The sequence below is a fragment of the Hyla sarda genome, chromosome 4 (assembly GCF_029499605.1).
Source record: "Hyla sarda isolate aHylSar1 chromosome 4, aHylSar1.hap1, whole genome shotgun sequence".
NCBI lineage: Eukaryota > Metazoa > Chordata > Amphibia > Anura > Hylidae > Hyla > Hyla sarda.
In genome coordinates this window covers 344,229,802-344,251,012 of record NC_079192.1, presented here as the reverse complement: position 1 = coordinate 344,251,012, position 21,211 = coordinate 344,229,802, and the positions used below count along the sequence as shown (strand labels likewise).

The 21,211-nt window shown below is 44.7% G+C and overlaps 1 protein-coding gene across 7 annotated transcripts in view; it reads left to right on the top strand.

Annotated features, from left to right (window-relative positions):
* The window catches only part of RUFY1 (RUN and FYVE domain containing 1), a 147,665-nt gene that overhangs the window by 24,043 nt on the left and 102,411 nt on the right, over positions 1–21,211 (top strand). For all 7 annotated transcript variants that reach the window (XR_008843088.1, XM_056516537.1, XM_056516534.1 and 4 more), the window contains 2 exons: positions 7,898–8,015; positions 10,774–10,875. Coding sequence is in view for 6 of the 7 variants with exons in the window: in XM_056516537.1 (XP_056372512.1) it covers positions 7,898–8,015; positions 10,774–10,875 (220 nt within the window). In the remaining variant the exon portion in view is untranslated. The remainder of the gene's footprint in view (positions 1–7,897; positions 8,016–10,773; positions 10,876–21,211) is intronic.

The window sequence follows — 21,211 nt, the reverse complement described above, 5'->3', positions numbered from 1 at the left end:
AAGGACTGATTTTGGCCTGGCAATCAGTCCTTTTTCATTTAGGCTGCTCTCGCTCCCTGCCTGTGAATCAGACAGGCGGGAGCGAGCGCATTGGCTCCCCGGCCACTGGCTGGGAGGCCACTCCTCCCGCACGTGTTGTCGCCGCCTCTGCACCTGCACGCCTGCTGCCAGACTCTGCAGTATCTGTAAGTAAGAGGGAACGGGGTATGCGGGCGGGGGGGTTTGTGAGCACACTAACAGGCAGACATAAAGTTATTTTTAATATAGTAAAAAGAAAAATTAAAAGCAGGGAGGGGGTTAGGGATAGATTGGCAATAGGCAGGGACAGAAAAAAAAATAGGATGGTGGGAGCTACCCTTTAGGGTGCGTTCACACGGAGTAATTCAAGAGGAATTTACTCGAGTAATTCCTCTTGCATTCTCCTCTCCAAATTAATCCCCTCTGCCCATTGACTTTAATGTTATTTCTGCTGTCCTGTTCACACTGCGGAAATTCTGCTAGCAGAATTCCGACGCTGAATTCCGTTCCGCTTGAAGAAAGAACATGTTCATTCTTCAAGCGGAATCCGCTAGCAGAAATCAATTGAAGTCAATGGTGAAAACAAATTCCGCCCGACATTGTTTTCATGCGCAATTTGCGTGGAATTTGCGTTGAATTCGCACGCAATTTGCGCAGAAATGGCTGAAAAACCATTCATTCTTTCTCCCCCATGTCCGCGTGCAATTCCGCGTGAATTTCCTGCGAAAAAATAAATATTCCGTCCGTAAATTTTTCAGCGTGAATTACTCTTCATTTACTCCGTGTGAACGCACCCTTAATCTATCCTGATAAGTTTTATCCTTCAACCCATGTACTAGTTTAGTAGCTGTTCTCTGAACTCTCTTCAAAATATCTATCTCCATCTAGAGGTATGGCTTTCAGTACTGTGCAAAATACAAGTGAGGTCTCACTAGTGTTCTGTACAGTGGCATGAGCACTTCCCTCTTTCTACTGCTTATACCTCTCCCTATACATACAAGCATTTTGCTGCTCTATTACGTTGTCTTCCTACCTTTAAGTCTTCTGAAATAATTACTCCTAAATCCCTCTCCTCAGATACTGAGGTTAGGACTGTATCACATAGACTATACTCAGCCTTATAGGGTTTTTACGCCCCAGGTGCATTATCCTGCACTTATCCACATTTAAATTTTAGTTCCCAGAGTTTGACCATTCGTCTAGTTTACCCAAATCCTTTTACATTTGACCGTACCCCTCCAGGAATATCAACCCTGTTACAAATCTTTCTGTCATCAGCAAAAAGACACACCTTACCACCATTAACCCCTTAAGGACCAAGGACGTACCGATACGTCCTTGGTCCTGCTCTCCTGATATAACACGGGGTTACACAGTAACCCCGCGTCATATCACGGCGGGCCCGGCGTCATAGTGAAGCCGGGACCCGCCTCTAATAGCGCGCAGAGCCGCGCCGCGCGCTATTAACCCTTTAGCCGCGCGCTCAGAGCTGAGCCGCGCGGCTAAAACCGAAAGCGAAAGTTGCCGGCTAGCTCAGTGGGCTGTTCGGGATAGCCGCGGCAAAATCGCGGCATCCCGAACAGCTTACAGGACAGCGGGAGGGCCCCTACCTGCCTCCTCGCTGTCCGATTGCCGAATGACTGCTCAGTGCCTGAGATCCAGGCATGAGTAGTCATGCGGCAGAATCGTCGATCACTGGTTTCCTATGAGAAACCAGTGATCAATGATGAAGATCAGTGTGTGCAGTGTTATAGGTTCCTATGGGAGCTATAACACTGCAAAAAAAAGTGCAAAAAAAAGTGAATAAAGATCATTTAACTCCTCCCCTATTAAAAGTTTGAATCACCCCCCTTTTCCAATAAAAAAAAAACAGTGTAAGTAAAAATAAACATATATGGTATCACCGCATGCGGAAATGTCCGAATTATAAAAATATCGTTAATTAAACCGCTCGGTCAATGGCGTGCGCGCAAAACAATTCCAAAGTCCAAAATAGTGCATTTTTGGTCACTTTTTATATCCTTTAAAAATGAATAAAAAGCGATCAGTAAGTCCTATCAATGCAAAAATGGTACCGTTAAAAACTTCAGATCACGGCGCAAAAAATGAGCCCTCATACCACCCCATACGCAGTAAAATAAAAAAGTTATAGGGGTCAGAACAATTTTGCGACAATTTTAAACGTATTCATTTTCCTGCATGTAGTTATGATTTTTTCCAGAAGTACGACAATATCCAACCTATAGAAGTAGGGTATCATTTTAATCGTATGGAGCTACAGAATAAAGATAAGGTGTCATTTTTACCGAAAATCTTACTACGTAGAAATGGAAGCCCCCAAAAGTTACAAAACGGCGTTTTTTTTTCAATTTTGTCGCACAATGATTTTTTTTTCCCGTTTCACCGTAGATTTTTGGGCAAAATGACTGACGTCATTACAAAGTAGAATTGGTGGCGCAAAAAATAAGCCATCATATGGATTTTTAGGTGCAAAATTGAAAGAGTTATGATTTTTTAAAGGCAAGGACCAAAAAACGAAAATGCAAAAACGGAAAAACCCCCGGTCCTTAAGGGGTTAAGACCATTTGCAATATCATTGATAAAGAGTCTTAACCAAATGGGTCCCAGTACAGATGCCTGAGGTACCCCACTGGTAACAAGACCTTTCTCTGAATATGCTCCATTAACTGCAAAGTTTATTCAACAATATAGGAGTCCTTGCTCAATGACTGTAGTTTATTGATAAGTCTTCTATGTTGGACAGTGTCAAAAGCCTTACTAAATCTAGATAAGCGATGTCTACTGCACCTCATTGATCTATTATTTTAGTCACCCAATCAAAAAAAAATCTAAAGGATTAATTTGACATGATCTCCCTGAATTAAACGCATGTTGTTTTTCAACTTGCAATCCATGGGATTTTAGATGTTCAGGGGTGTGGAAATTAAAAAAAAAAAACTACTTGTCCAAGGGACTAAAGCGGAACACAATCCACTTGTCCCTCAAGAAAATCCACTTGTCCTGGTAGATAAAATAATTTTGACCAAAATAGTACGATTCCCCCCACTAGACCACCAGGGATGGATATAAGATCCTTTAGACACTGCTGTCAAACCATTAGATCTCCGCTGTCTAAGTTAATAGCAGCCACGGTGATCGCAGCATGCCAGGCTATTAGCGGTGGGAGAGCTGTAGTTCTTTTTACGCCCGAGCCAAGCCCAGAAAAGTCTAGATGTAACTTTTTGATCACCATAAAAAATTTCTAATATGAAGTGACCAAAAATGAACAATTCTGGACTATTTTTTTTACATTTACACCGTTCACCATACGGTTTAATTAACATTATATTTTAATAGCCAGGACATTTCCACATGCAGCGATACTACTTATGTTTATTTTTGTATTATTTTTATTTAAAGAAAATTGGAAACTTTTATTAGGAAAGGGGCTTATTCACATATATACGCACTTTTTAAAATATTTGAATCACTATTTTTCAGTCTTCATAGGGATTTATGTGTTACTGGGGGGTGTTCTGCTTCTCCAGTTTGTGTTGTGCGTTTTGTGTCAGAAAATGCTGGAAGTTGCATTTAGTTAGTAGATAACTACAACTCCCAGCATGCCCTGATGCAGCCTATTGTTGTGTGGGTGTTGCAGCATGTTGCACTGTATAGTAGGACAGTAAGATTATTGTGTAACATGCTGGGAGTTGTAGTTTTGGTTCGTGTCAGCTGCAGAGCCATAGTCTGTGTCAAGGAATACTGGGAATTACAGTTAGTAACTACAACTCCCAGCATGCCCTGATACAGCCTATGGTTGTGTGGGTGTTGCAGCATGTTGCACTGTATAGTAGTACAGTTAAGGTTATTGTGTAACATGCTGGGAGTTGTAGTTTTGGTCCGTGTCAGCTGCAGAGCCATAGTCTGTGTCAGGGAATACTGGGAATTGCAGTTAGTAACTACAACATACAACACCCAGCATGCCCTGATGTAGCCCATGGCTCTGCAGCTGACCCGAACCAAAACTACAACTCCCAGCATGTTGCACTTTATAGTTCTACAGTTTAGGTTATGGTGCAACATGCTGGGAGTTGTAGTTTTGATTCGGGCGTGTTTGCATGCATCCGTGGGGCTCTTGGTTGGCGGGTGAGTATGAAGGGGGCGGGATTCTGGGGGTGCAATTCAGTGCGGGCGGCCAGAAGACACTAAAAATACATAAAATTAGATGGCACAACGGGCGGCGGCAGTGCCCCCCCACATCATACATTACATACACACATCATACATACACCCGCCACTGCCCCCCGCCCACATCATATATTACCTACACACATCACACATACACTCACACTATACATATACACACACATCATACATACACCGCTGCCCACCCCACATCATACATCACATACATTCACACATCACACATAGACAGACATCATACACACATCATACATTACATAAACATCACACATAGACAGACATCATACACACATCATACATTACATACACATCACACATAGACAGACATCATACACACATCATACATTACATACACATCACACATAGACAGACATCATACACACATCACATACAGACAGACATCATACACATCATATATACACAGACATCATACACATATAGACAGACATCATACACAAATCATATATACACAGACATCATACACACATAGACAGACATCATACACACATCATACATTACATACACATCACGCACAGACAGACATACACACATCACACATAGACATCATACACACATTATACATTACATACACATCACACACAGACATTATACATACATCACACATACACTCACACCCTACATATACAACCACCCTTCCTGTCGCCTGTATTCTCTGCCTCCTCACCTGAGCCGGCCATGAGTGGACATCAGAGCTGTATTCCCGGCCGGTGTGAGGTTGCATGGGTTTGGAAATCTCACCTCACACCGGACGTCCTCTCCTCTCTCCCCTCCCCCGCTCTGTGTTTTCCCCGTGCAAACATACAACCCCCGTGGTGGATTAGGTCCTTTGAAGAAAGAGCAGGGGGAGGGATAGAGCTGTGTGCGGGGGGAGGGGAGGAGCTGTGTGCCGACCTGTGGACATCCTTTCTCTCCCCTTGTGTTATGTGTAGCTGCGTCCTCCATCCTCCGGGAGGATTAGATAAGGGGGCGTGGCTCAATTATGTAATGCGAACGTGCGACCTCGGGCTCTGCGGTCAGCTGGGGGCCGCCGCCCCCTCCATACACTCTGAGTGCCGGTGTGAGGTGCAGACTTGCATCTGCTCCTGCGCCTCACACTGGCAGTAAAGAAAAATAAGGGGGAAGTCGGTCTGTCCCTGCTAGCCCGATACAGGGCTAAATCTATAAACAATTCACCTGCCCGGTGCACACAACTACTTGTCCCGGGCGTCGGGCGATAGAATTTCCATATCCCTGGATGTTCACCAATCCTATCCTTTAGTAGAGGTTCCAATATTTTCCCCACTATTGATGTCAGACTTACCGGCTTATAGTTACCTGATTACTCTACTACCTTACTTATGAATGGGGACAACATTTGCTAATTTCCAATCTTCTCAGACAACTCCTGTTACCTGTGATTGGTTAAATAAATCTGTTAACGGTTTTGAAAGTACACGTCTTAGCTCTTTTAGTATCTTTGGGTGTATCCCATCAGGCCCCTGTGACTTATTTGTCTTAACTTTAGACAGCTGACTTAGAACCTATTCCTGTGTAAAGACACATTCATCAAAAGATTTATTAGTCTTTCTCCCTAACTGAGGTCCTATTTCTTCATTTTCTTCTGTAAAGACTGAAGAGAATTATTTATTGAGGAAGTCGACTAGTCCTTTTATCCTTTTCCATATACATTCCTTCCTCTGTTTTTCACTTGGTTACACCTTGTTTTAATTTCCTTTTTTGATTTATATATCTAAAGAATGTCTTATCTCCTTTCTTTACTGACTGAGCTAGTTTATTTTCTGCATGCACTTTAGAAGCTCTTATAACTTTTATTGGCCTCTTTCTTTTCACAGGAACCTAAGAGAAGCCTACTTAAAGTTTAAAGCGGTACTGTGGTGTAGGACAATTGATACTCTATTAAAAGGATAGGGGATAAGTGCCTGATTGCGGGGGTTCCGACTGCTGCAATCTCCTGCCTGGCGTTTTGGTTCTCCTCACGCATGGAACAGGGGTTGGCACGTGCCTTCCATTCATCTCTTTGGAAGAGTTGGAGATACACGAATACAGTGGGTATCTCCTACTCTCCCATAGAGATGAATGGTAGGGGCATACTGATCCCCGCTCCGTGTGTGAGGAGAGTTGGAGTGCCGTGTAGAAGATTCTGGTTGGGGGGGATTCTAGACTGGGGGTGGGGTCAGACTGCTGAATATCCTTTTCGATAGGGGATAAATTGCCCTTCACTGCAGTGCTCCTTTAAACAAGGACTTCCTTCCTATCTATATTGTTTTGGGCTTTACTTTTTTTTTTTTGCATAAACAATAAAAGGACCTGTTAGTTGAACTCTCATATGTTATGGCGTATTGATCTACTGCTTTGTCCAGCTCTAGGCATGAGATATTATATCTGTTTATCGTCTGTAACTGGCTTTATTGGGATAGGTACTTCCAATAAATTTTTTAACTCGCTGCGTGAGGGTTTTTCTGTCTTATCTCTGGTATTCCTCTATCTAGAGGTTTTGGCTGGCTACCATTGCCTTCTGTTTTAAATTCTGAGGCAGTTTCCCACTCGGATGTGGTAGCTGCCTTAGTGGAGTCACGTGATTGCAGAGTCCCTGCTGACACTTTCTCAGTAAACTCTCTTTGGCGGTATTGGAGGTAACTGCGCTTTTTCTTATGTATTCCACTTATGTCACTATATTTTATACATTTACCAGACATATTGGCCCTGATTTACTAAGAGATGAGTGTAGTTTTCTTTGTGGGTTTTGTTTCCCTACAAGTATTTTTCCACGGTATTAAGGTTCCCCTACATTTTCCCTTTTTTCACATTTTCTGTGGAAACCTTTGTAAATATGTTGGGATTTTTTGAAAATGTCAGTGACACACCCACTTTTCCTGGCACCTATGCCCCTTTTTGGGTTGTCAGGTTTTTGTTTTGCGCACATTCTGGCACAAATGTTGGCACAGACATAAATTTTGACGTACGACCCGACAACAGGTTGGGTTTACAATAGTAAATCAGGGCCATTATCTGTGTGGAAATTAGATTTCACAGCAAATTTAAAGCATGGTTACCATGAAGTGGAATCACCATATGTTTGCAGTAAAAACTGCATATACAATTTACATATTACTAAAATGTCTATGGGTAATGTAGTTTGATATCCTTGTTATCTCCAATTAAATATGTAGGATTTCTGGATATAGGGGAAGATTTATCAAAACCTGTCCAGAGGAAAAGTTGTCCTGTTGCCCATAGCAACCAATCAAATCGCCTCTCATTTTTCACAGGCCTCTTTAAAAATGAAAGAAGCGATCTGATTGGTTGCTATGGGCAACTGCACCACTCTTCCTGTGCACAGGTTTTGATAAATCTTCCCATAAAGTTAACCTTAATAGAGCCCATTAAATTTAATATGGATCATCACTACCACTGTACCCTCACTGTGCCATGTGCACATGTAGCACACCTGCTGTAGTTGTGACATTTTGAGCATGTGTGTTTTGGGTAAGTTCTTTTACTCCTGTTTGTGTTGTGACACCTTAAATATGGGGTTGTGGTTTTAGCATCAGAGTGTGGCAGGACAACAGATGTATGGGGAGTTGTAGAGAAGAGATTTACTGCTAAACTGCCCTTGCTTTAGTTTTAATGGCAAATGTGTATTATTCTTTTGCAGTTAAAAAGAGCTTTATTGGCCAGAATAAATCTTTTTTTGGCCCCTTGGAACTGGTAGAAAAGCTTTGCCCCGAGTCAGAGGACATCTTTACTAACATACGGAATCTTCCAGAAATTAAGTAAGTGGAGCACAGAATTGAAACTCAGATTGCAGGATCCTGGATCCCCGTACAAATGCAACTGTATAGCAATAGCTGGAGACAAACAATTGTAAAGCTGTATTGATACAAAAAGCGGAGGTAGCGCCGGGTGCGGTGTAGGTCTCTAGCCGGTGTAGGTGGGTACCTGGGTGGAGGGTAGCGTGTCCCTTGCCGGTGATGGTAGCTTGGTATGCAGGCCTGCAGCGTGAGGACGGAGCCCAGAGGTGGGTCCGTATGTAGAATGCAGAAAATGTAGAAAACTGCTGCGGTGGTGCTTCCAAGGAATTAACCCAAAGTCGTGGGTATGGGTATAAAGTAAATAATTTTATTTTTACAGCATAAAGAAATCAAAGAAAATAAATTAATAAAGCAAGACGCGTTTCGGGAGTCACAGCTACCTTTTTCAATTGCAGGTGGTTGCTGTTGCACAGTAATTGAAAAAGGGAGCTGTGACTCCCGAAACGCGTCTTGCTTTATTCATTTATTTTCTTTGATTTCTTTATGCTGTAAAAATAAATTATTTACTTTATACCTATACCCACGACTTTGGGTTAATTCCTTGGAAGCGCCACCGTAGCAGTTTTCTACATTTTCTGCTTTTCGGTGGAGAAGGCATACACCATGCGTTTGCCACAGACACCAAGACCACCAATAAGGGGGAGAGACCCCACATTTCTTTCTCCTCCCCCATCATCATCCAGTGATGATGAGTCCCCCAGAAGGTGGCGCTGCAGGGCAATAACAGTAGAGGTCCCCCATACTAATGACCCTGTCCCATATACAAATTTACAAATTTTGGGTGGCTTTTTCTCCTATTACCCCTTGTGAAAATGAAAAATTTGGGGTAACACCAGCATTTTAGTGAAAAAAAATCAAATTTTCCATTTTCACTTCCAACTTCAATAAAATTTCATCAAACACCTGTGGGGTGTTAAGGCTCACTGTACCCCTTGTTACATTCCTTGAGGGGTGTAGTTTCCCAAATAGTGTGCCATGTGTGTTTTTTGTTTTTTTTTGTTGCTGTTCTGGCACCATGGGGGCTTCCTAAATGCGACATGCCACCCAAAAACAATTTCAGTAATTTTCTCTCGAAAATCCCAAAGTTGCTCCTTCCCTTCTTAGCCCTGTAGGGCACCCGCAGAGCGCTTTACATCCACATATGAGGTATTTCCATACTTGAGAGTTTTTGAGAGTTTTTCACCGAGAAATTATGAAAGTATCGACGAAAATGTTAGCACTATGTTAAAGTAGAATATGTCACACAAAAAAAATCTCTGAATCAAATTCATAAGTAAAAGCATCCTAGCGTTATTAATGCATAAATTAAAGGTGGTCAGATTTGCAAAAAATGGCTTTGTCCTTAAGGTCAAAATGGGCTATGTCCTTAAGGGGTTAATACATATTTCCAGCCTTAATTTTCCTCCCATGTGCATAACCTTACATTTATCAGTGTTGAACCTCATCTACCATGTCTCAGCCCATACCTCCAACCTATCAAGGTCCGTTTATAACAGTGCAGTGACCTCTAATGTTTTAACCAATTTATAGAGCTTTGTATCCTCTGCAAAAATTTACCCTTTACTATACAACCCCTCAACAAGGTAGTTAACCTCCTGAGCGGTATTCCCGAGCGTGACTCGGGGTTAATTTTCCCTGCTAGGATCGGTAACCCCGAGTCACGCTCGGGGTAGAATTGCAGAGTTCCCGGCCGGGCTGCACGATATATCGCAAAAGCAATGCGATATAGCGATGCGGCCCCCGGGAAAACATGCGATTATCTGGTCTGGTCGGCTCCCGTTGCGGGGGCCGGCCAGAGCAGGTAAAGAAAAATACTAAAAGTCAGTGTTTCCCTACCAGGGGGCCTCCAGCTGTTACAAAACTACAACTCTCAGCATGCCCGAACAGCCAAAGGCTTGCTGGGAGTAGTAGTTTCACAACAGCTGGAGGCCCCCTGTTAGAAAAACACTGAGCTAAGTGTAAAAGGAAGAAGTAGTAAATGTGACAAAGGGGGGAATGTGACAAGGGGGGGAATGTGTCGGGGGGGGGGGGGGGGAATGTGTCGGGGGGGGGGGGGGGATATGACCGGGGGGGGGGGGGGAATGTGACAAGGAGGGGGGGGGGAATGTGACAAGGAGGGGGGGGGAATGTGACAAGGAGGGGGGAGAATGTGACAAGGAGGGGGGAGAATGTGACAAGGAGGGGGGAGAATGTGACAAGGAGGGGGGAGAATGTGACAAGGAGGGGGGAGAATGTGACAAGGAGGGGGGAGAATGTGACGGGGGATGTGACAGGGGAGATGTGAAATGGGCGGAGAGAGATGTGAAATTCAGTTAAAAAAATTGTACCGCTTTTGGTACAAATTTCCAGACAGAATCATACCGCCAGGGAGGTTAATACATTTTTAAAAGAAAATAGGACCCAAAACTGATCTGTGGTACCCCACCAGTAACAGTGACCCATGTACCCATGTATGTACCAGTAATAACCACCATCTGTTTCCTATCACTGAGCCAGTTACTTACCCACACACATTTTCACCCAACCCAAGTATTCTCAGTTCATGTAACAACCATTTATGTGGCACAGTATGCTTTACATAGACAAAACTGACAAATCTAAAGTATTTTGGACATTTTAGTGCATGTATTTTCAAACATGTAATTTGCAATGAATGCTGAATATTTGGTGGAAAAAAATGTGCTTTTGTAAAGGTCAGTTAAAATTCTTTTTTTTTAAGGACTTCTTTCGGTAGAGGGAGAGCTTGGCTGCATTTGTCATTGATGCAGAAGAAATTAGCTGACTACTTACAAGTTCTTATTGATCACAAGGATCTGCTAAGGTAATATTACTATAATGCAATAAACATGTGCATAGTCCATATTATCTGCTGGTAATGGCATCTGCATAAGCCAAATCATCTGCTGCTCTATGCTCTATTTTACACAACTAATCTAGTGCACTTAATGTGGACTTGTCAGCAATTTGGAGCTATTAGAACTGCTGACGGCTGTGTACAGAGGTCAGGGGAGGGGATGGTGCCATAACCGTTGTTTGAGAACATTGTTTATGCTTTTGACCTTCACCACTCTTAGTGCCCAGGAGTTTGATTCTTCTTGTTAGGTACCCAGAGTGTTGTGTATTGAGAGCTTTCCCAGCCTCTCCTCTTAGATATAGAGGATAGCATCCTGTCAGGAGACCACTAAATCTGTCAGTCATAAGTTAGAGGAAGGGCTAAAATTGCTCTCAATACAGAGTGCTCTGGGCAAGAAGATGAGCCTACCTCCTGGGCACTCGGAGTGACCTGAAGCTGTAAGTTCAAGACCACTGGTATTGCCCCATTTCCCTCTCACCTCTGTATAGGGCGTTTTGTAGTTTTGACATTCATAACATTAAATGGGTATTTTGGTACGGTATTTATGGCACCCAGGGGCCACCATCTTTTAGGAGACTAGGGATAGGCAGTATGGGTATGCCGTGGATATGAATGCCATAAACATCTTAGGATACATTCTCACCCTGGGTTTTTGTATCTGTTTCCATTATTGTCTGTTTTAATTTTGCTATATGCAAAAACATGGTAAACCACGCTATTATGTAAGCAAAAAAATATATATTTTACAGTCTGTTTAATAATAATGTAGGTCAGTGTTATGATCCCTTAGGGTGTATTCACACATGCAGCATATTCACACGGCCGTCACGCCCCCTCCTATTGATTTGCATTGAGGGGGCGTGACCATGATGTCACGAGGGGCGTGGCTGATCCCCACAGTGCGAAAACAGCGCTCGGAGCATTTACTTCTGAGTGCTGGCCAGTGAAGTACTCCTTTTAATACAATGGCATTCTTTCTGCTTGCACTTCCTGTTTCTACTAGCACTTAAGTCAATAGCGTACATAGTCAGTGAAGTATACAAAGGGGAAGTTTAACGTTTCTAATTTTTTTTCAGTCAGTCCAGAGTCTTTGTAGACCAGCAAATTTATAAAAATGGAATTAAATACATTTTCAACATGCGTTTTTTTTTTGTTAAATAATTTTATTATTTACATACAGCGGGTAAAATAATTATGGAACATGTCACCATTTTCACCAGATGTTGGTGACAACCCAAGTAAGCCATGCATACAAAGAAACCAAAATAAATAAGCTCAGAAAATAAGTTATGTACAATAATGGGAAGTGACACAGGGAAAAAGTATATTTACTGTATTTATTGGCATGTAAAACGCACTTTTAAAACTAGAATATGGAGTCGTGCATGGTGAGCGTGTGCGGAGTGCATTACTATTTTTTTTTATCTAACAGTACTTGCTAATTCCAGGTCTTTTTGAAGCTCCCACATGGGATCCTTGGCTCTTGTGATTATTATTTTCATGCTTCTGAGCTTATATTTTTTTAGCTTCTTTGTAGGTATGAGTTACTTGGGTTGTTACCAACATTTGGTGAAAATGTCATGTCAATGGCACTCAATAAAAATGGAAACTTTTCCCCCTTCCCACAATCCCCCCCTCCTCCATCCCTAGACCTGGGGACAGAGAAAAAAAACATACCCTCCTAATTCTCCTTTTCATATATCACAATCGGCATTGCAAATAACACACCTACCCCACACTATCCCTATGATAGAACAAGTGAGTTCCATGTAGCAGCTTTTCTTTTACATTCAGCTGCCACTGGCTTTGTATTGAGGGTATGGAAACATTATTAGAAATTTCTGCGGAGACTGCAAGCAGAATTTCTGCAGCAGATGTTTCTGCTGCCAAAATTGTGTCGTGCACGTCGCAGCAGAGTCCCATGGAAAACAATCGGAGTCCACTGCAACAGAATTTTTGCTGTGTGAATGGGACCTAAGGATTCCACTACTAGACTAAAGAGCAGGGGAGAGGGGGCATCCCTGTCTCATGCCCCTTGAAAGGGCAAATGTTTCTGTCCCCTCCACATTAACTAAGACTGATGCTCAGGCGTGATTGTAGGTTATTCTAACAATCGGAGTCATTTTCATGTACTTACCTTTAGAGTTTTCTTTACTGCTCCCTGCTGCTGTTCATGTCCTTCACCTCTTCTGTTTATACTCCTTTTACTAAAATATGAACATGCCAAGTAGTCATGGGCCGCTGCGGTCATGAGTCTACCATAGTCACTTAATCGGGGCAAGCTATGTGGCATGTTGTCTGTATTACTCAGTAATGTAAACAGTGATTTAGCAAAGGAAAAGGAAGGTGAGTACTGGTATATTAAAAAAATATATATTTTAGCATTTTTGCCAATTTTTTCCCTTAAAAACTTTTAAATGGTCCCTAATCATTCAAAAACCTCTGCATTATATATTCTTTAAAGTCAAAGTACGGTATCATGAACAAAAACTTATCCCCTAAGTTTTAGATCGCGACCTCCTGAAGAAGCAATACCCCCTCCATAAAGCTCTATGGGAGAGTGAAGAACGTTATGGTTCAGATAGGGGATATGTTTTTTATTTATGATACTTGTCCTTTAAAATAAATGCCTCTCTCCTTCTTTCCTATTTCCTATTCAATACATCTTGAGGCCATGTTCGCACACTATCTTTTTTTTTCGTATTCAAACAAAATTTTATTAACCTTAAACATGTCAAACAGTAAAGACATCGAGATTGATTTGTCCAACATTACAATACTACATTCAATATCGGTAGAACTGCTGCCTATCAATTTGCTCGTATGGAGCCAAGTGTCCACATTTAGCAGGTTAGAGCATGGAGAGTATAGCTCAGTGAGCTCCAGCTAATATTGTACTCTATGCGAAAAGGAAATAAAAAGAATACCGTAGCGAACATGGGTGGGAGAAGACCAGTAGTAGCAAGAGGGGAGGTGAGGGAGGGGGTTTCCAGGGGGAGGGGAGAGAGAAAAAGGAGGGGCGAAGAGGGAGGAGAGGAAGGGTAGAAGAACCACTGACCTGTGTGTCCTCAGTCACCGTGATCACCACATCCACTGTCGCCTTCTGTCATCACCCGTCCATGCAGAGTGAGCGTGACTGAGGCCCAGGAGCGAGGTGGGGAGGGAAGGGAATGTGAGGGTCTCACTGTGTCCTATAGAAAGGGGTTTCTAGGAAGGTCAACCAAGGCCTCCAGATCGTCCCCGACCCTCTCAGCACAACCCGAGGAGTCTGCCATCAATTCTTCCATACGACAAAAAAGTATCTCCGTATACCAGTCAGTTATTGTCGTGGGGCAAGTAGATTTCCAGCACCTGGGTATTACTGTCCGAGCCGCCATCAGGAGAAAGTGAGCCAGAACTCTAGAGGAAGTCTTACAGGATAGCGGTAGGATAGTCAGGAGCAACACTTTGGGGTCATTCGGGTACGCTACCCCAGTGATGATCTCAATGCAGGATATTACTTCAGTCCAGAAGTGAGAAAGCAATGAACAAGACCACCAAATGTGGGACATCGTGCCTCTCTCCTCTCCACAGCGCCAGCATAAATCCGACACAGAGGGGAACATTCTGTGGAGAGTACCACGGGGACCCTGTTCCATCGTGAGAGGAGTTTGAAGTTGGTTTCCTGTGCTCTGCATGATATCGAGAGCTTATGGCACAGAGAGAAGGCCCTGGACCAGTCAGATGGGGTGAAGGAGGTCTGCAATTCCGCCTCCCAAGCTGCAACATATGTCGGGGGATGTTGAGCTGCCTCTTCCAGGAGTAGATCAAAAATTAAGGACACTACCTTGGGAGTTGGGGAGGAGGAGGAGGTGCAGAGTTTCTCAAAGGGGAGGAGTGGCCTGTCGTATCTCAGGTGTGTTTGTTCTGTCCTGACAAAGTGTGCTAGCTGTAGGTAGTGCAGTTGTCTCGCTGGATTGCTGAGGTGTTCTGGGACTAAGATGTCAAAAGGACGGAGGAGTGTAACCTCTAAAAATCGCTGTATCAGTAGTGCAGGGGTTCAGGATCCTAAGGAAGGACGATTGACTGAGTCCCTGGGGGGAGCGTGGGTTGCCCAAGATCGGCGTCAGTGGGCCGTCGGGGGAGAAGAGCTGTGTTCTGGATAGGTAGCGCTGAATGGTGGTGATCAATTCCCTAGATACCCAAGGCAACAGGTTCACTTTCCGTGCTGTGACAGTCCCTCTAGGTAACCAGGGCACTGACGTGATTTCTAAATCTGACCCAGTGATCTCTCTGTCTACCCAGCGTTTCGAGGTGCGACCACAGAAGTCCAAAAACAACGTTAGGGAAGCCGCGATGTAGTATGCCCTACAGTCAGAGATGGCTAGTTCACCCACTTGCTTCTGTCTAGTAAGAATTTGTTTGGAAATCCTTGATGGTTGCCCCGCCCAAACGAAGGATGTTCCGGTTCAGGATGTTCGCTCTGCCTAACTAGGAAAAGGTCCCTGTCGTCCATTTTGATAAGTCCCCTTTCTAGAGTGGCAAGCAGGGGTAGGAAATTGAGTTTGTATCCATCCTGGGGGTCTGCAGGGACATGAATGCCCAAGTACTTGAAGGATTTGTGGCCCAACAAAATGGGTATGCTCTCCATATAGCCAACACCTCGTTTGCCGGTAGCGTGATATTCAAGGCCATGCTCTTGGTCATGTTGATTTTATGGTTGCTGAAGTGGAAATATGTGCGCAAGGCCTGGGTAATAGCGGGCAGGGAATTTTGGGGAGAGGAGACGAAAAGGAGGTTGTCCGCAAATACTGAACAGAGGTGCTCACTCTTCCCCACTCGGAGGCCCGTAATAGCCGGGTCCCTCCTCAGAGCATTCAGGAGGTGTTCCATGCACAATACATAAAGGAGAGGGGAGAGCGGACATCCCTGTCTCGTACCGTTGCAGATGGGAAAGGGGGAGGAGAGAGATCCTTTAACCCTGACTTGTGCTCAGGGGTCCTGGTAAAGGGCCGTTATAAGACTCAGCATTGTAGGTCCCAGACCTATCTTGGCCAGAGTGCCTCCAACTCACCCGATCAAACGCCTACTCGGCATCTAAGGAGAGGAGCATTAATGGTTGGCTATGGCCCGATGTACTACTGAGAAGTCATGGACTGTGTAATTGCGCGCCTCACGCGAGCGAATGAAGCCGGATTGATCAGGGTGAATCAGAGATCCAAGGATCGCCACTAGACAATTTCCCAGTAATTTAGCGAACAATTTTGTGTCCACGTTGAGGAGGGATATGGGGCGGTAAGTGCATTGGTTGGGGTCGCGGCCCTCTTTGGGTATGACTGTGATGTGTGCATTTAGAAAAGAGGGGGGGAATCCTGATGTGGGAGCGATACTATTAAAGGTGTGACATAAGAGGGGGGGCCAGTTCAGGCTTAAGTGTTTAAAAAAAATTCCCGGTGTACCCGTCTGGGCCTGGGCTTTTGCCCAACTATAGGTTGGCTATCGATCCCTCTATCTCCTGCTCAGTAAACCAGGCCTCTAGCTCTTCAATGCTGTTCTCAGACAATGTGAAAAGGGCCATGTTCTGAATGTATTCCGCAAGTGAAAGAAGTGGGTACGGATGTGGTGTGCCAGTATAATGGTGCTCGAAGATCTTCAAAATATCACTTGTTAGGAAGCTCTGCCTACCTTCAGGGGTGGTAATGGAAGGAATGTATAGTGTCGCTCTTCTGTCTCTAAGTGCTCTGGCTAGGTATTTCCCATGTTTGTTCCCCCATTCATAGAAAGAGCGGGAGCAGCTCTGTTTCAAACCTCTTATATGTGTTGTTCAGGAGGGTGTTGATGTCATAGCGCACCTTAATCAGGTCTTTCAAGGTAGATTCCTGTAGAGTTTGCTTGTGAAGTTACTCTAGGTCATTTAGCGTCTCAAGCAGATGCTTCAGTTTAGCTGTTTTTTCCTTTTTCAGGCATGAACCGTGTTTGATCAGCACCCCCCTCAGTACACGCTTGAGTGCTTCCCACTGTGTCGGCTGAGGGGTCGTGTCCTCAGCGTGATAAGTACAGAAGTGAGCTATCGTGGATTTTAAATCTGATATACAGAGAGGGTCAAGTAACAGGGACTCATTAAGGCGCCACGCAAATTAGGGAGCGTTTAAAGAAGGGACCTTAACTGAACAAAATACTGGAGCATGGTCGGAAAGATACTGATTCCCTGTGGACGTGGAGGACAGGAGGGGAGGTAGTAGTGAGGGAGGAATATATAGTCTATTCTGCTATATGTCCTATGAGGACTGGAAAAGTTGGTGTAGTCCCTGTCAGTTGATGGCGGAGACGCCAGACATCACATAACTGCAGGAAGTGGAGGAGGCGTAAGTTTACTAAGCTGGCGATTATGAAACAGCCGAGCGTTGCGTGGATGTGTCTAGGAGCGGTTGTAGCGGGATGTTGAAGTCTCCCCCAAGTATTAGCATGCCTCGGGTGAAAGAGGATAAGGTTTCTAGGGCTCGGGTCAAAAATGACATTTGAGAGGAATTGGGGGGCATAGATTGTCACCACTTGGTCCAGGACTTGGCCACGTACATAAAGGTACCAAGCTTCAAGGAGCAAACATCCTTGACACTAAAGGGTAGCGAGCAATGAAAACCGATAGAGACTCCTTTCGTGCAGGTTTCTGGATTAGATCTGTGGAACCAAGTGGGGTAGTAGCGGCTAAGTCTGCAAGGTATATGGCCTGTCTTGAAATGTGTCCTTTGGAGACAAAGGATGCCTATCTTCTGTCTGTGCATGTGATAGAGCACCTGGGCTCTCTTTTCAGGAACATTGAACCCTTGGACATTCAAGGTGGCTAAGTGTATGTCAGTCATACTCACAGGTCACAGGAGATCGAGGCGACAATGGGATCACAGACCAATCTATCCATTCTGCGACCAGGGATCAGCTATTCCTGGAAGGAGACCAAAAAACACAAGTCAGTGGCTGGGTGGAGGAGAAGAGGGGAGGAGGAAAAAGGAGAAAACAAAACAATGAACATTGGAAACCTCAAAACAAAAAGCAGGATAGCTTGCAAAGGTACACTAATTGCAGAATGTCAGTCTCCCAAATAGGTGCGTGTGACACACACCTGCCCTAATGGGGAGGGTGTAACAGAAAGGGAAATTAAGTCGGGTACTATATAGGCTCCTAACACTGGCCACCTCTGGTGTTGGGGCATCAGCCAGTCGGGACCTTTCGCGGTACCCCGGACATCTGTGGAGGCATGTACGGGTCTTGAAGAAAGGCAGTCCAGTCAGGCAGCGACATGGGTGGTATATTAAGGGCTTCCAAGAAGCGGGGCAGATCTCCAGGTTTTCTGAGGGTAGCTGTAAAATCCCCCGAGGTCACATGGAGTGCAAAGGGGAAACCCCATCTATAGGAAATGTGCCAGTAACATAGTTCATTAGGTTGAAAAAAGACCAGAGTCCATCAAGTTCAACCTATAACCCTAATGAGTCCCTACCGAGTTGAGTTAATTCAGAGGAAGGCAAAAAACCCTCATACTAGAGGTAAAAATTCCTTCCCGAATCCAAATATGGCAGTCAGAATAAATCCCTGGATCAACGTTCTGTCCCTATAAATCTAGTATACATAATCAGAGATGTTGTTGTTCTCCAAAAAAGCATCCAGCCTCTTTTTGAACTCTCTTACAGAGTTTACCATGGCCACCTCCTCAGGCAGAGAATTCCACTGTCTCACTGCTCTTACAGTAAAGAACTCCCATCTGTGCTGGTGTAGAAACCTTCTTTCCTCTTGACGTAGAGGATGCCCCCTTGGAGAATGCGGAGCAATGGTGAGAGTAGAGCTCTCTGGTGAAGGGTGAAGCGATGGATACAGCAGATAACAACATCTCTCTGGTGTGCGGGATCTGAGCTAGGGGCCCTCAGAGCCCGATGAACTCTATCAATCTCGATGGTGGAGTCAGGTGGTCAGCCTAAGATCATATTGAATATCCCTGTGACATTTGGGAGCAGATCTTCAGAACGGGTCGCTTCTGAGAGCCCTCTAAGGCATACATTATTCTGTCTGCTCCTATTTTCTATGTTGTCAGGGTGATCCACCAGAGCTTGGTGCGTATGTGTATGAGTACTAATGGTCGTCTGCATTTCCCTGACGGTAGCCATCAAGGTCCCCCACTCGGTCCCTCAGGTCTGACCCCTCTTGCTGGATAGGTTGGAGATCCTGACGCCATGCATGTCTCAAGTCCATAGCCAGGGCTGACATATCTGATTTCGTTGGGAGGAGGGCTAGGAGTGCTTGGAGCTCTGGGTGACCTTTTAAGGAGGGCCGCTGCTTGGGCCAGAGGAGGGAGAGTGGAAATGAGTGGGTCCACAGTAGGAGAATCATGGTACCGGTCGAGCGAGGTACGTCTGTCTCCATAAGGTGCCCTATGGAAATGGATGTGGCACTGTGGGATGGAGTCTGGGGATGGTGGCTGGCTGCAAGTGTCGGTTGGTGCCCCCAACAGGTGTGTCAGGCTTCAGGGTGGCTTCTTCCCCAGCTAGTTCCCCTTCAGAGGAGGACAGGAGCGGGCTCTGTGAGGCAGGGGGGCTCCTGAATATGGAGGGGACGCTCTGGGTGGGAGAGGGGGCCCTCATGGGGTTATAGGAGGATGATGGGGAGTCCGGTCCTCTCAAGGGCAGGGGCTGCGGAGCAGTTCCCTCCTGTGCACGGCCCTCCATACCCGTGAGCGGCTGGTAACAGGCAGTGTCCAGCTCCATCCATCCCTCCTGGAGAGCAGAGGAGGAGAGTGTAGTCTGTTGCGGCTTTGCATGCAGGCTGGCAACAGCAGCAGAGTCCCGGCATCTGAGGGAGGAAGTGGCTGAGCTCCCGGGTGCGTGCGCAGAAAAGGAGGAGGCCACAGATGCAGTCGCGGCAGCAGCTGGCGGAGATGGGCCTTGGGCCGTAGATGGCCGCTGAGGTAGATCCAGCAGGGCTGTTAGGTGGATGATTTTCATTACGGCGCCCGCGCCGGTCCTCTGCTACTGTGTTCGGCCAGGGTGGAGGAGTGCCCCTTCATGGCTGCTGGCTTCTCAATAACTTCTTTTAGTGGCCCAAAAAAGTTGGATATCTGGGTGGGTGTAGGCTGAGATGACCCTTGGGGTCTGTGGTGTCTGCCCGATCTCCTAGAGCCCATATAGGCAGTCATTTTCCCCTAAATTTCGGCCGTGGTGATGGAGCTAAAGAGCCATGCGTCCTGCTTCACATGTCAGGCCAAAAAAATAAATTTTTGGTTTTTTTTTATTTAGTTGTATTTAATTCCATATTAAAAAAAAAAAAAAGGCAGTTAGTGCACACTATAGGGAAAGTTAAAGGCCGTAATTTCAGCAGCTATCAAATTAATTACCTTTTCTTCTTTTTTATTTTATTTTATTTTTTTTAAGTTTTAAACAAATTGTGGAAGGGAGAAGGTATAAAAGTGCAGATAAGACACACAGAGACTCAACTGAAAGCTCTAGTAAGGCTGCCATCACACACAGCAGTTAAGACTTCTAATGTACTATTTGAGCCAAAGGCAACAGTGAATCCAGCAGTATAGAGAGGTATATGTCCTTCCTTTTATAGTTCCCAATGGGGGACATTTATCAAGTCTCTTTTTTTGCTAACTCCGGCGCACAAAACGTCACAGCTAAGCAAAAAAGTCTCAACTGCTGTTTGCTTATGTGCTCCAAATGTATCAACCCCCTGAGGTAGTATGATAAAAATGTTGCCTATTTGCAAAACTAAAGCAAAAAAAAAATGCCTTTAGAACTCACTTACCAAAACAAAGCAAGCAATAATAAAGGTCCCTTTTATTGCCTTTGAATCCTCTTATGGCCTTAGTGCAAAAAAACTGTTGTGGCAGTTTTACATAAACACTACCATGTGTGATTGCAGCTTAACTGTTGTCCAGTAAAAATTGCACTCATACAACAGATTTCGTGTTCTCAATAAACCACTTTAACTTCAACCGTATGTCTTCATACAAAAACTTAGATTACGGGAACAGTGTAAAAGAACACATCATATTCACCCCAGTGCTCGTCGCTGATATGGATAAGGTCTACGGCATAGATTCAACTTTTTCGCTGTAGTCAGAGCTCAGTGTTGGAATGTTCATATTAGCCGTTCCTCTTGCTTTCTTTGCGGACAGCGAATGGAAGCTCACCCGCAGGTTAGACGTTTCAGGATCTCTCCCTTTCTCAAGACTAATGTGAGTAAGGCTCCTTTCACGCTAGTGATTTTTCCATTTATAGAAGTTCCGTCGCATGTTCCGTCACGATTTTCGGTGAAACCCGGCCGTTACAAAACCCCT